Source organism: Salmo salar, unplaced genomic scaffold (genome assembly GCF_965601325.2).
Source record: "Salmo salar unplaced genomic scaffold, fSalSal1 ptg000005l, whole genome shotgun sequence".
Classification (NCBI taxonomy): domain Eukaryota; kingdom Metazoa; phylum Chordata; class Actinopteri; order Salmoniformes; family Salmonidae; genus Salmo; species Salmo salar.
The window spans coordinates 80,001-95,297 of NW_027675309.1; the positions used below are offsets into that span (position 1 = coordinate 80,001).

The window sequence follows — 15,297 nt, forward strand, 5'->3', positions numbered from 1 at the left end:
AAACGGCCAACTTCTTTCTTCTGGAAAATGTGAAGTCCAAGATGGACAAAGGGGGCGTTGTTGGGGCTGTGTTTCTGGACCTAAGGAAGGCTTTCGATACTGTTAACCATGAGATTCTCATCACACAATTGTCCAAGTTCTACTTTTCCCCCGATGCCTTGAGATGGATGAAATCATACCTTGAAGGCAGAACTCAGTGTGTCAGAGTGAGCAGTGAGCTGTCGCCCACTCTTAGCTATGATGTGGGCGTGCCCCAAGGGTCAATACTGGGGCCCCTCCTGTTCAGCCTGTACATTAATGATCTGCCTTCTGTCTGCACTGGGTCTGAAGTTCAAATGTATGCAGATGATACAGTGATATATGTGCATGCAAAGAGCAAACAACAAGCTGCACAAGAACTCACTACTGTAATGGTCCAGGTTACAAAGTGGCTCAGTGACTCGTGTTTGCATCTCAATGTGAAAAAAACTGTTTGCATGTTCATCACAAAGAGGGCAACAGATGCTACTGAGCCAGTTGTCTATGTGTCAGGGGAGAAGCTCCAGGTGGTATCTGATGCTACTGAACCAGATGTCTGTGTGTCAGGGGAGAAGCTCCAGGTGGTATCTGATGCTACTGAGCCAGATGTCTATGTGTCAGGGGAGAAGCTCCAGGTGGTATCTGATTTTAAGTACCTTGGCATCATACTTGATTCCAACCTCTCTTTTAAAAAGCAGGTGAAAAAGGTAATTCAAATAACCAAATTCAACCAATTTCCGATTTATACGAAATTGTTTGACCACAGAGGTAGCAAGACTGTACTTCAAATCGATGATACTCCCCCACTTAACATACTGCTTGACTAGTTGGACCCAAGCTTGCTATACAACATTACAACCTATTCAGTCTGTCTACAAACAGGCTCTCAAAGTGCTCGATAGGAAGCCCAATAGCCATCATCACTGTTACATCCTCAGAAAGCATGAGCTCCTGAGTTGGGAAGATCTTGTGCAATACACCGACGCATGGCTTGTATTCAAGATCCTAAATGGCCTGGCTCCCCCTCCACTCAGTACTTTTGTTAAACAGAAAACCCAAACATATGGCAGCAGATCCACAAGGTCTGCCATGAGAGGTGACTGTATAGTTCCCTTAAGGAAAAGCACCTTTAGTAAATCTGCTTTCTCTGTGAGAGCTTCACATGTCTGGAATACACTGCCACCAGACACACATAACTGCACCACCTATCACACTTTCACAAAATGCATGAAGACATGGCTAAAGGTCAATCAGACTTGTGAACATAATCCCTAGCTGTGTATTGCCACTTTCCATGTTGTCTGTTGTCTGTAGCTTGTGAGGTGTGGAAACACTGTTGTTTTTATGGATTTTGTCTTGTTGCTTTTTGTCCTATGTTGCTCTGTCTGTATGCTACATCTTGCTTGTCCTATGTTACTCTGCGTGTGCTCACTGTTCAATGATTGTCTATATTGTAATTGTTTTTAATAACCTGCCCAGGGACTGCGGTTGAAAATTAGCCGGCTGGCTAAAACCGTCACTTTTACTGAAACGTTGATTAATGTGCACTGTCCCTGTAAAAATAAAATAAACTCAAACTCAAACTCTTGGTGTTTGTAAATATTGTAGAATGTTTATTTGTCAAATTCTTGACACAACAATCTGGTTTGTGTATAAACTCAATTCAACTGAATGAAATGATGTGCCAGATGTGACTAATAAAGGGTCATCAACCAGATGGAAGAAGAGAGGTGGAAATGTTTTAATATTGATCACAATATGACAGTACAGTAATAGATGGAAGAGAGGTGTAAATGTTTTAATATTGATCACAATATGACAGTACAGTAATAGATGGAAGAGAGGTGTAAATGTTTTAATATTGATCACAATATGACAGTACAGTAATAGATAGAAGAGAGGTGTAAATGTTTTAATATTGATCACAATATGACAGTACAGTAATAGATGGAAGAAGAGAGGTGGAAATGTTTTAATATTGATCACAATATGACAGTACAGTAATAGATGGAAGAAGAGAGGTGGAAATGTTTTAATATTGATCACAATATGGCTGTCACGACTTCTGCCGAAGTCGGTTGCTCTCCATTTGTTTTGTCTTGTTTTCCCACACACCTGGTTTCAATTCCCTCATTACATGTTGTATATTTCACCCTCTGTTTCCCCCATGTCCTTTTGGGAATTGTTTATTGTTGTCACAGTATCCAAAGAAAATTGTGCCCCTCCTCGGCCGGGCGGCGCTCGGCGGTCATCGTCGCCGGTCTACTAGCTGCCACCGATCTATGTTCTGTGTTCGTTGTGTTTTGTCTGTTTAAGTCCGCACCTGTTTCCTTTTCTGTAATTAGTAGGGGGGGTATTTAGTTTGTTCCTTTTGGTTTGTGTTTTGTGCGGGATTGTTTATTCGTCAGTGGGCAGGTCTGTGAACGTTCTGTGTTTTTGCACATTTTTCCCCAGCGGATTCTCGCTAGAGGAATGTTATATTTGCCGGGCTGCGCCCCGTGCGTATCTTTGTTTTCTCTGGGTCAACTGTGTTCCCGTGTGGTCTCTGGGCACACCCGATGCCCTCTTATTACGCCGAGTGGTTTTTTCGGTGCAATAAATATACCGTTCTATGGCAGTACTGGACTACGTCTCCGGCTTTTGACTCTGCCTTTTCCTCCTGCCGTACGGAATCGTGACAATTGTATATATATATTGTATGTGCCTCTGTTTCCCCCATGTCCTTTTGGGAATTGTTTATTGTATGTGCCTGTGCACTTGTTTTACTGGTGCGCGACGGGTTTTGTACGTATGTGTTTGTTGTTTTTGTATGCCGTTATTTTTATATATTAAACTGCTCCGCAGTCCGAACTCCGAACTGCTTAGCAAGTTCTGCTCTCCTGCGTCTGATTTACATTTTACATTTTAGTCATTTAGCAGACGCTCTTATCCAGAGCGACTTACAGTAGTGAATGCATACATTTAATTTCATGCATTTTTTTTGGTACTGGCCCCCCGTGGGAATCGAACCCACAACCCTGGCGTTGCACACACCATGCTGGCGTTACAAACACCATGCTCTACCAACTGAGCCACAGGACTTCCCTGGCACGAGTTATGCACCCCTTACAATGGCAGCACAGGAATAGATGGAAGAAGAGAGGTGGAAATGTTTTAATATTGATCACAATATGGCTGTACAGTAATAGATGGAAGAAGGCTGTACTGGTTATGTCTCTATGTTAGACACTCTGTTGTTATCTCCCATCAGTCAGTACTAGTTATGTTTCTATGTTAGACACTCTGTTGTTATCTCCCATCAGTCAGTACTGGTTATGTTTCTATGTTAGACACTTCTCTTGTTTTGTATCGGTCCATGTTCTTCGTCATTAAACTCACTAACCACTTGATTCCTGACCCTGCGTCTATGTTACACTTTATGATCAGACACTAATCATTCTGTTGTTACTACTGTATGATAGTGAGAGAACAGGACACTAATCATTCTGTTGTTACTACTGTATGATACTGAGAGAACAGGACACTAATCATTCTGTTGTTACTACTGTATGATACTGAGAGAACAGGACACTAATCATTCTGTTGTTACTACTGTATGATACTGAGAGAACAGGACACTAATCATTCTGTGTGTTACTACTGTATGATGCTGAGAGAACAGGACACTAATCATTCTGTTGTTACTACTGTATGATACTGAGAGAACAGGACACTAATCATTCTGTTATTACTACTGTATGATACTGAGAGAACAGGACACTAATCATTCTGTTGTTACTACTGTATGATACTGAGAGATCAGGACACTAATCATTCTGTTGTTACTACTGTATGATACTGAGAGATCAGGACACTAATCATTCTGTTGTTACTACTGTATGATACTGAGAGAACAGGACACTAATCATTCTGTTGTTACTACTGTATGATACTGAGAGAACAGGACACTAATCATTCTGTTGTTACTACTGTATGATACTGAGAGAACAGGACACTAATCATTCTGTTGTTACTACTGTATGATACTGAGAGATCAGGACACTAATCATTCTGTTGTTACTACTGTATGATACTGAGAGATCAGGACACTAATCATTCTGTTGTTACTACTGTATGATAGTGAGAGAACAGGACACTAATCATTCTGTGTGTTACTACTGTATGATACTGAGAGATCAGGACACTAATCATTCTGTTGTTACTACTGTATGATACTGAGAGAACAGGACACTAATCATTCTGTTGTTACTACTGTATGATACTGAGAGAACAGGACACTAATCATTCTGTGTGTTACTACTGTATGATACTGAGAGAACAGGACACTAATCATTCTGTTATTACTACTGTATGATACTGAGAGAACAGGACACTAATCATTCTGTTGTTACTACTGTATGATACTGAGAGAACAGGACACTAATCATTCTGTTGTTACTACTGTATGATACTGAGAGAACAGGACACTAATCATTCTGTTGTTACTACTGTATGATACTGAGAGATCAGGACACTAATCATTCTGTTGTTACTACTGTATGATACTGAGAGAACAGGACACTAATCATTCTGTTGTTACTACTGAAAGATACTGAGAGAACAGGACACTAATCATTCTGTTGTTACTACTGTATGATACTGAGAGATCAGGACACTAATCATTCTGTTGTTACTACTGTATGATACTGAGAGAACAGGACACTAATCATTCTGTTGTTACTACTGAAAGATACTGAGAGAACAGGACACTACTCATTCTGTTGTTACTACTGTATGATGCTGAGAGAACAGGACACTAATCATTATGTGTGTTACTACTGTATGATACTGAGAGAACACGACACTAATCATTCTGTTGTTACTACTGTATGATACTGAGAGATCAGGACACTAATCATTCTGTTGTTACTACTGTATGATACTGAGAGAACAGGACACTAATCATTCTGTTGTTACTACTGAAAGATACTGAGAGAACAGGACACTACTCATTCTGTTGTTACTACTGTATGATGCTGAGAGAACAGGACACTAATCATTATGTGTGTTACTACTGTATGATACTGAGAGAACACGACACTACTCATTCTGTTGTTACTACTGTATGATAGTGAGAGATCAGGACACTAATCATTCTACGTTGTTACTACTGAAAGATACTGAGAGAACAGGACTATGGGTGCATCTCAACAATCTGAAGTGGCCTCCTCCTTTATCTGGACTCATCTGAAAACACAAGACAGGTCAAAGTAACATGGTGGCTTCCTACCTGGACATTACTTTCACCTGTCAAGTACTCTCATGTCAGTTGAGATGAAGGAAATTAGTTAAAACTCCACTGGAATGCCGTTGCAACTGGTTATTAGTGGGAAACTCATCTATCAATCCACTGGAACACCCCTCTAACTGGTTATTAGTGGGAAACTCATCTATCAATCCACTGGAACGCCCCTCTAACTGGTTATTAGTGGGAAACTCATCTATCAATCCACTGGAACGCCCCTCCACCTGGTTATTAGTGGGAAACTCATCTATCAATCCACTGGAACACCCCTCCACCTGGTTATTAGTGGGAAACTCATCTATCAATCCACTGGAACGCCCCTCCACCTGGTTATTAGTGGGAAACTCATCTATCAATCCACTGGAACGCCCCTCTAACTGGTTATTAGTGGGAAACTCATCTATCAATCCACTGGAACGCCCCTCCACCTGGTTATTAGTGGGAAACTCATCTATCAATCCACTGGAACACCCCTCCACCTGGTTATTAGTGGGAAACTCATCTATCAATCCACTGGAACGCCCCTCCAACTGGTTATTAGTGGGAAACTCATCTATCAATCCACTGGAACGCCCCTCTAACTGGTTATTAGTGGGAAACTCATCTATCAATCCACTGGAACGCCCCTCTAACTGGTTATTAGTGGGAAACTCATCTTTCAATCCACTGGAACGCCCCTCCACCTGGTTATTAGTGGGAAACTCATCTATCAATCCACTGGAACGCCCCTCTAACTGGTTATTAGTGGGAAACTCATCTATCAATCCACTGGATGCCCCTCCACCTGGTTATTAGTGGGAAACTCATCTTTCAATCCACTGGAACGCCCCTCCACCTGGTTATTAGTGGGAAACTCATCTATCAATCCACTGGAACGCCCCTCTAACTGGTTATTAGTGGGAAACTCATCTATCAATCCACTGGATGCCCCTCCACCTGGTTATTAGTGGGAAACTCATCTTTCAATCCACTGGAACGCCCCTCCACCTGGTTATTAGTGGGAAACTCATCTATCAATCCACTGGAACGCCCCTCTAACTGGTTATTAGTGGGAAACTCATCTATCAATCCACTGGAACGCCCCTCCACCTGGTTATTAGTGGGAAACTCATCTATCAATCCACTGGAACGCCCCTCTAACTGGTTATTAGTGGGAAACTCATCTATCAATCCACTGGAACACCCCTCTAACTGGTTATTAGTGGGAAACGCATCTATCAATCCACTGGAACACCCCTCTAACTGGTTATTAGTGGGAGACTTGTCTATCATCTCTGAGCTCTGACTTCTCCCACATGCTGAACTCTAACTTCTCATACTAAAGACATTACCTCCATAACAGCATTGTCATTAGCTAAATGCAACAACAAAACAATATTTATAAAAACAGTCTATCAATATGGTTGTTGAACACTATAATGTATTAAGCAGCATGACAGCTGTCCTTTCAGTTTATGGTTGATGCAGCTTGTTTGCCAATATCCAATGTGTTCTCAACTAGTTCAAAACACATGAAGGCACACAACTCATTGCTTCCAGTTTACAAGTAGTATTTTCTGAGCTTCCTACTTGATATGAACACAGCATCAATAACAGGTTGGGCGAGTTCCTCTGCTCAGACGTTGCGGACTCCTGCCAGATCTTTCAACACCTGGATAGATGTTTTACGTATCAGCTTACCACATCATATGTTATAACAATCTGGTGCCTGACTGCACAGTCCAAGACGTGGCATGGAACCATTGGTTGATGCAACGTGTTGTGGAATATCTAATCAAAGGAAGAGAGACTGCAGATTATTTCAAACAACACTTTATTATAAGATTAGCTAAAACGGAGAATCAACTATCCACTCAACAGTGCATAGTTGAGAAGCTCAACGACCAGTGCCGGTTCAACGCTTTTATAAACAAGCACATCCTTTGTATATGTGGCAGTCAGCATATAGTGTGTAAAAGGTAATTAGTTGTCTGTGCAGACTTAACTTCTCTAGGGTAGGGGGCAGTATTTTCACGGCCGGATGAAAAACGTACCCAAATTAAATGGCCTACTACTCGGGCCCAGGAACTAGAATATGCATATCATTAGTAGATTTGGATAGAAAACACTCTGAAGTTTCTAAAACTGTTTGAATGGTGTCTGTAAGTATAACAGAACTCATATGGCAGTCAAAACCCTGAGACAAATCCTAACAGGAAGTGGAAATCTGATGTGTGGAATCACTTTCAAGCCTTTGCCTATGAAACAGACAGGGACTGGTTACTCATTTAGCACTTCCTAAGGCTTCCACTAGATGTCAACAGTCTTTACAAAGTGGTTTGAGTCTTCTCCGGTAAAAACAGACCGAACGAGAAGCCTGGAAACTTGGTCACAAGCGGATGGCCATTACTACTATGGCGCGCGTGCATGTGGGGACTGTTTTGTTCCGAAAGACAATGCAATCGTCCGCTTTGAATATTATTGAAGTTCTGATTGAAAAGGCCCTAAAGATTTATGCTATACAACGTTTGACATGTTTGAACGAACGTAAATAGATTTTTTTTGTACTTTTCGTGGTGACATGTTCCGCGCGCATCGTACATTTGGAGTAGCCTACAGAACGTGGAAACAACAAGGAGCTATTTCGACATAAATTGTGAACTTTATCGAACAAAACAACATTTGTTGTGGACCTGGGATTCCTGGAAGTGCCTTCTGATGAAGATTATCAAAGGTAAGTGAATATTTCTAATACTATTTATGATTGTAGATGGTTCCAAGATGGCGCTGGTCTGTATCGCCTAGCGTATTTTTCTGAGCACAGTACTCAGATTGTTGCAAAGTGTGATTTCCCAGTAAAGTTATTTTGAAATCTGGCAATGCGGTTGCATTCACGAGTTGTTAATCTATAATTCTTTGAATGACAATATTATATTTTACCAATGTTTTCGAATAGTAATTTTGTAAATTGTAGCGCTGATTCACCGGCGGTATTGGAGGCAAAATATTTTCTGAACATCATGCGCCAATGTAAAATGCTGTTTTTATATACTGCTCAAAAAAATAAAGGGAACACTTAAACAACACATCCTAGATCTGAATGAAAGAAATAATCTTATTAAATACTTTTTTCTTTACATAGTTGAATGTGCTGACAACAGAATCACACAAAAAAATCTATGGAAATCCAATTTATCAACCCATGGAGGTCTGGATTTGGAGTCACACTCAAAATTAAAGTGGAAAACCACACTACAGGCTGATCCAACTTTGATGTAATGTCCTTAACCTCTATGGGCTAGGTGGGACGCTAGCGTGCCACCCGTGGTGCACTCCATCAACAGCAGGTGCATTTCAAGAGCGGCAAATTTGAATCCAAATAAATGTCAAAATTCAAATTTTTCAAACATACAACTATTTTACACCCTTTGAAAGATAAACATCTCCTTAATCTAACCACGTTTTACGATTTCAAAAAGGTTTTACGGCGAAAGCATAAATTTAGAGTATGTTAGGACAGTACATTTACAAGAGTTGTGTGTAATGTTTTGTCAAGTCAAAGACAGGGTCACCAAAACCATAAAACCAGCTAAAATGATGCACTAACCTTTTACAATCTCCATCAGATGACACTCCTAGGACATTATGTTAGACAATGCATGCATTTTTAGTTCTATCAAGTTCATATTTATATCCAAAAACAGCGTTTTACTATGGCATTGATGTTGAGGAAATCGTTTCCCTCCAATAACCGGCAGTCAAGTCAGCGTCACAAATTAAATAATTAAAATTAGAAAACATTGGTAAAATATTATATTGTCATTTAAAGAATTATAGATTTACATCTCTTGAACGCAATCAACTTGCCAGATTTAAAAATAACCTTACTGGGAAATCACACTTTGCAATAATCTGAGCACTGCGCCCAGAAAAATACGCGTTGCGATACAGACTAGACGTCATGTTGGGGAGATCTAAAATCGAAAATACTATGTAAATAATCCATTACCTTTGATTCTCTTCATCAGATGTCACTTCCAGGTATCACAGGTCCATAACGAATGTAGTTTTGTTCAAAAAAGCTCATCATTTATGTCCAAAAATCTCCGTCTTGTTAGCACATGATCTAAGCCAGCCGGACTTCTCGTCATGAACGAGGGGAAAAAATATATTTCCGTTCGTTCAAACATGTCAAACGTTGTATAGCATAAATCATTAGGGCCTTTTTTAACCAGAACATGAATAATATTCAAGGTGGACGAATGCATACTCTTTTATAACGTATTGGAACGAGGGTACCCAACATGAACTCGCGCGCCAGGTGTCTAATGGGACATCACACACACACACACACACACACACAGGACAAATACACACACACACACAGGACAAATATACACACACACACACACACACACACACACACACAGGACAAATACACACACACACACACACACGACAAATACACACACACACACAGGACAAATATATACACACACACACACACAAGACACAGGACACACACACACACACACAAGACACAGGACACACACACACACACACAAGACACAGGACACACACACACACACAGGACACACACACACACACACACACACACACACAGGACACACACACACACAGGACACACACACACACACAGGACACACACACACACAGGACACACACACACACAGGACACACACACACACACAGGACACACACACACACACAGGACTCACACACACACACACACAGGACTCACACACACACACACACACACACAGGACTCACACACACACACACACACACACACACACAGGACTCACACACACACACACACACACACAGACACACACACACACACAAAGGACACACACACACACACACACAACGGACAAACACACACACACACAACGGACAAACACACACACACACACACACACACACACACACACACACACACACACACACACACACACACACACACACACACACACACAGGACAAATACACACACACACACAGGACAAATACACACACACACACACACAGGACAAATACACACACACACACACAGGACAAATACACACACACACACACACACAGGACAAATACACACACACACACACAGGACAAATACACACACACACACACACACACAGGACAAATATACACACACACACAGGACAAATATACACACACACACACACACAGGACAAATACACACACACACACAAACGACAAATATACACACACACACATATACAGGACAAACACACACACACACACACACACACACACACACAGGACAAATACACACACACACACATACAGGACAAACACACACACACACACACACACACACACACACACACACACACACACACACACACACACACACACACACAGGACAAATATACACACACACACAACAAATACACACACACACACACACACACACACACAGGACACACACACACACAGAGGACAAACACACACACACACACACACAGAGGACAAACACACAGGACAAACACACACACAGGACAAACACACACACAGGACAAATACACACACACACACACACACACACAGGACAAATACACACACACGACAAATACACACACACACACACACACACACACACACACACACACACACAGGACAAATATACACACACACACACAGGACAAATATACACACACACACACAGGACAAATATACACACACACACACAGGACAAATATACACACACACACACAGGACAAATATACACACACACACACAGGACAAATATACACACACCCACACACACACACACACAGGACAAATATACACACACACACACACACACAGGACAAATATACACACACACACACACACACACAGGACAAATACACACACACACACACACACACACACACACACAGGACAAATATACACACACACACACAGGACACACACACACACACAGGACACACACACACACACACACACACACTCACACAGGACACACACACACAGGACTCACACACACACACTCACACACACACACAGGACACACTCACACAGGACACACTCACACACACACACACTGGAAGCACACACTCACACACACACACACTGGACACACACACGCTGGACTCACACACACACACACACTGGACTCACACACGCTGGACTCACACACGCTGGACTCACACACACACACACACACACTGGACTCACACACACACACACGCTGGACTCTCACACACTGGACTCATACACTGAAAACGCTCTTACCTGTGTGTGTGTGTGTGTGTGTGTGTGTGTGTGTGTGTGTGTGTGTGTGTGTGTGTGTGTGTGTGTGTGTGTGTGTGTGTGTGTGTGTGTGTGTGTGTGTGTGTGTGTGTGTGTGTGTGTGTGTGTGTGAGAGTTCAGGTGTATCCCTCAATGACTGTCTGTTCTTCTGCTTACCGCTACAGTGTGGAACATGGTGGAGAGAACAGAATGAAACCTGGACTTAGAAAATGTGAGTGTTGACTGCTGTGAAGAATATGACTAAGAATAAGTCTTAATTCAAGTTAAGTCAAAGACCACCATCATTACTGACTTGGTCATATTAAATATCATCTGTAGTTCTACAGAAGCACAAATCAGGGACACCAACGTTTACAAAGAGTTGATTTGACAATGTGTGTGTGTGTGTGTGGCGAGTTTGTGTTACATAAGAAATGTGTGTGTGTGTGTAATTATTGGTAATAAGTGTGTATTATATTACCATACAGTATAACATGTGATCATTCAACAAGTCTCAAGTTACCTTAACTTCTCCTTTTGATACCTAGAAACATCTACATTAAATGAATTAGTGAAAAGTGAGTTAACATTCTAATGTGAATGATGATGATTTCTAATATTGTGTCTGGTTTCATCCATCAGATGTCTGTGATCTCACACTGGACCCAAACACAGTATTCAGATACAGCTTTCTGTCTGAGGAGAACAAAAAGGTGACACATATGGGAAAGTACCATCTGTATCCTGATCACCCAGAGAGATTTGAGCACTGTGGAGAGGTGCTGTGTAGAGAGGGTCTGACTGGGCGCTGTTACTGGGAGGCAGAGTGGAGTGGGAGAGAGGTTGATATAGGAGTGGCATATAAAGGAATCAGCAGGAGAGAAGGGGGTGAGGACTGTTGGCTTGGATTCAATGACAAGTCCTGGAGTGTGGTCTGCTCTGAAAACAGTTACAGAGCCAGGCACAATAAGAAGTCCACCTTCATAGACGTCCCCTCCTCCAGCTCCCACAGAGTAGGAGTGTATCTGGGCTGGTCAGCCGGCACTCTGTCCTTCTATAGAGCCTCCTCTGACACACTGACCCACCTGATCACATTCACCTCCACATTCACTGAGCCCCTCTATCCAGGGTTTCATCTTTGGGGTTGTGGCGCCTCAGCGTCCCTGTGTCAGGTGGTCTCTGTGTCAAACACAACATGATGTTTCACTCTAATCATGGTCATGTTCAGTAAGACACACTGGAGCAGCAATGTAGAATATCTCTCTAGTCATGTTCAGTAAGACACACTGGAGCAACAATGTAGAATATCTCTCTAGTCATGTTCAGTAAGACACACTGGAGCAACAATGTAGAATATCTCTCTAGTCATGTTCAGTAAGACACTGGAGCAACAATGTAGAATATCTCTCTAGTCATGTTCAGTAAGACACACTGGAGCAACAATGTAGAATATCTCTCTAGTCATGAGATATAATATTATTATTATATCTAAATATTCATGACAATACACCACCTAAGTTAATAGTCATTAATATAATGAATCACCACACTGTGTTGTTAAAACTGGTTTCATTTACACATCATTGATATGGTTGTTATTTGGCTTCTTGGGCGACCCTGCTGACGTGAGTAACTACAGGCCCATTAGTATACTACCTGTAGTGTCGAAGGTTGTTGAAAAGTGTGTAGCAGAACAACTGATTTCCCACCTCAACAACAGCCCCTTCACATTACACTCCATGCAGTTTGGCTTCAGAGCGAAACACTCCACAGAAACGGCCAACTTCTTTCTTCTGGAAAATGTGAAGTCCAAGATGGACAAAGGGGGCGTTGTTGGGGCTGTGTTTCTGGACCTAAGGAAGGCTTTCGATACTGTTAACCATGAGATTCTCATCACAAAATTGTCCAAGTTCTACTTTTCCCCCGATGCCTTGAGATGGATGAAATCATACCTTGAAGGCAGAACTCAGTGTGTCAGAGTGAGCAATGAGCTGTCGCCCACTCTTAGTTATGATATGGGCGTGCCCCAAGGGTCAATACTGGGGCCCCTCCTGTTCAGCTTGTACAATAATGATCTGCCTTCCGTCTGCACTGGGTCTGAAGTTCAAATGTATGCAGATGATTCAGTGATATATGTGCATGCAAAGAGCAAACTACAAGCTGCACAAGAACTCACTACTGTAATGGTCCAGGTTACAAAGTGGCTCAGTGACTCGTGTTTGCATCTCAATGTGAAAAAAACTGTTTGCATGTTCATCACAAAGAGGGCAACAGATGCTACTGAGCCAGTTGTCTATGTGTCAGGGGAGAAGCTCCAGGTGGTATCTGATGCTACTGAACCAGATGTCTGTGTGTCAGGGGAGAAGCTCCAGGTGGTATCTGATTTTAAGTACCTTGGCATCATACTTGATTCCAACCTCTCTTTTAAAAAGCATGTGAAAAAGGTAATTCAAATAACCAAATTCAACCTAGCTAATTTCCGATTTATACGAAATTGTTTGACCACAGAGGTAGCAAGACTGTACTTCAAATCGATGATACTCCCCCACTTAACATACTGCTTGACTAGTTGGACCCAAGCTTGCTATACAACATTACAACCTATTCAGTCTGTCTACAAACAGGCTCTCAAAGTGCTCGATAGGAAGCCCAATAGCCATCATCACTGTTACATCCTCAGAAAGCATGAGCTCCTGAGTTGGGAAGATCTTGTGCAATACACCGACGCATGGCTTGTATTCAAGATCCTAAATGGCCTGGCTCCCCCTCCACTCAGTACTTTTGTTAAACAGAAAACCCAAACATATGGCAGCAGATCCACAAGGTCTGCCATGAGAGGTGACTGTATAGTTCCCTTAAGGAAAAGCACCTTTAGTAAATCTGCTTTCTCTGTGAGAGCTTCACATGTCTGGAATACACTGCCACCAGACACACATAACTGCACCACCTATCACACTTTCACAAAATGCATGAAGACATGGCTAAAGGTCAATCAGACTTGTGAACATAATCCCTAGCTGTGTATTGCCACTTTCCATGTTGTCTGTTGTCTGTAGCTTGTGAGGTGTGGAAACACTGTTGTTTTTATGGATTTTGTCTTGTTGCTTTTTGTCCTATGTTGCTCTGTCTGTATGCTACATCTTGCTTGTCCTATGTTACTCTGCGTGTGCTCACTGTTCAATGATTGTCTATATTGTAATTGTTTTTAATAACCTGCCCAGGGACTGCGGTTGAAAATTAGCCGGCTGGCTAAAACCGTCACTTTTACTGAAACGTTGATTAATGTGCACTGTCCCTGTAAAAATAAAATAAACTCAAACTCAAACTCTTGGTGTTTGTAAATATTGTAGAATGTTTATTTGTCAAATTCTTGACACAACAATCTGGTTTGTGTATAAACTCAATTCAACTGAATGAAATGATGTGCCAGATGTGACTAATAAAGGGTCATCAACCAGATGGAAGAAGAGAGGTGGAAATGTTTTAATATTGATCACAATATGACAGTACAGTAATAGATGGAAGAGAGGTGTAAATGTTTTAATATTGATCACAATATGACAGTACAGTAATAGATGGAAGAGAGGTGTAAATGTTTTAATATTGATCACAATATGACAGTACAGTAATAGATAGAAGAGAGGTGTAAATGTTTTAATATTGATCACAATATGACAGTACAGTAATAGATGGAAGAAGAGAGGTGGAAATGTTTTAATATTGATCACAATATGA

At 41.6% G+C, this 15,297-nt stretch overlaps 1 protein-coding gene and 1 long non-coding RNA gene across 2 annotated transcripts in view; both read left to right on the forward strand.

Annotated features, from left to right (window-relative positions):
- Positions 1–1,601, forward strand: part of LOC145865970 (uncharacterized) — a 3,799-nt gene extending 2,198 nt beyond the window's left edge. The window contains exon 2 of the long non-coding RNA XR_014383111.1: positions 1–1,601. This exon is cut by the window's left edge and continues 1,131 nt beyond it. This is a non-coding gene — a long non-coding RNA (uncharacterized LOC145865970).
- Positions 1,602–8,051: 6,450 nt separating this feature from the next.
- On the forward strand, positions 8,052–14,887 carry LOC145865966 (uncharacterized). Its single transcript, XM_082970857.1, has 3 exons — positions 8,052–8,071; positions 10,826–11,794; positions 12,205–14,887. Exons 1-2 carry the CDS (start codon positions 8,052–8,054, stop codon positions 11,787–11,789), a joined length of 984 nt encoding a protein of 327 aa, XP_082826983.1. The 3' UTR covers positions 11,790–11,794; positions 12,205–14,887.
- The last annotated feature ends 410 nt before the right edge of the window (positions 14,888–15,297 follow it).

Bases quoted from the DNA above. Each gene is read 5' to 3' on its own strand.
- LOC145865966 (XM_082970857.1), top strand. From the start codon at position 8,052: ATGGTTCCAAGATGGCGCTG. The intron at 8,072-10,825 runs GTCTGTATCGCC...ACACACACACAG, and splicing joins ATGGTTCCAAGATGGCGCTG to GACAAACACACACACAGGAC.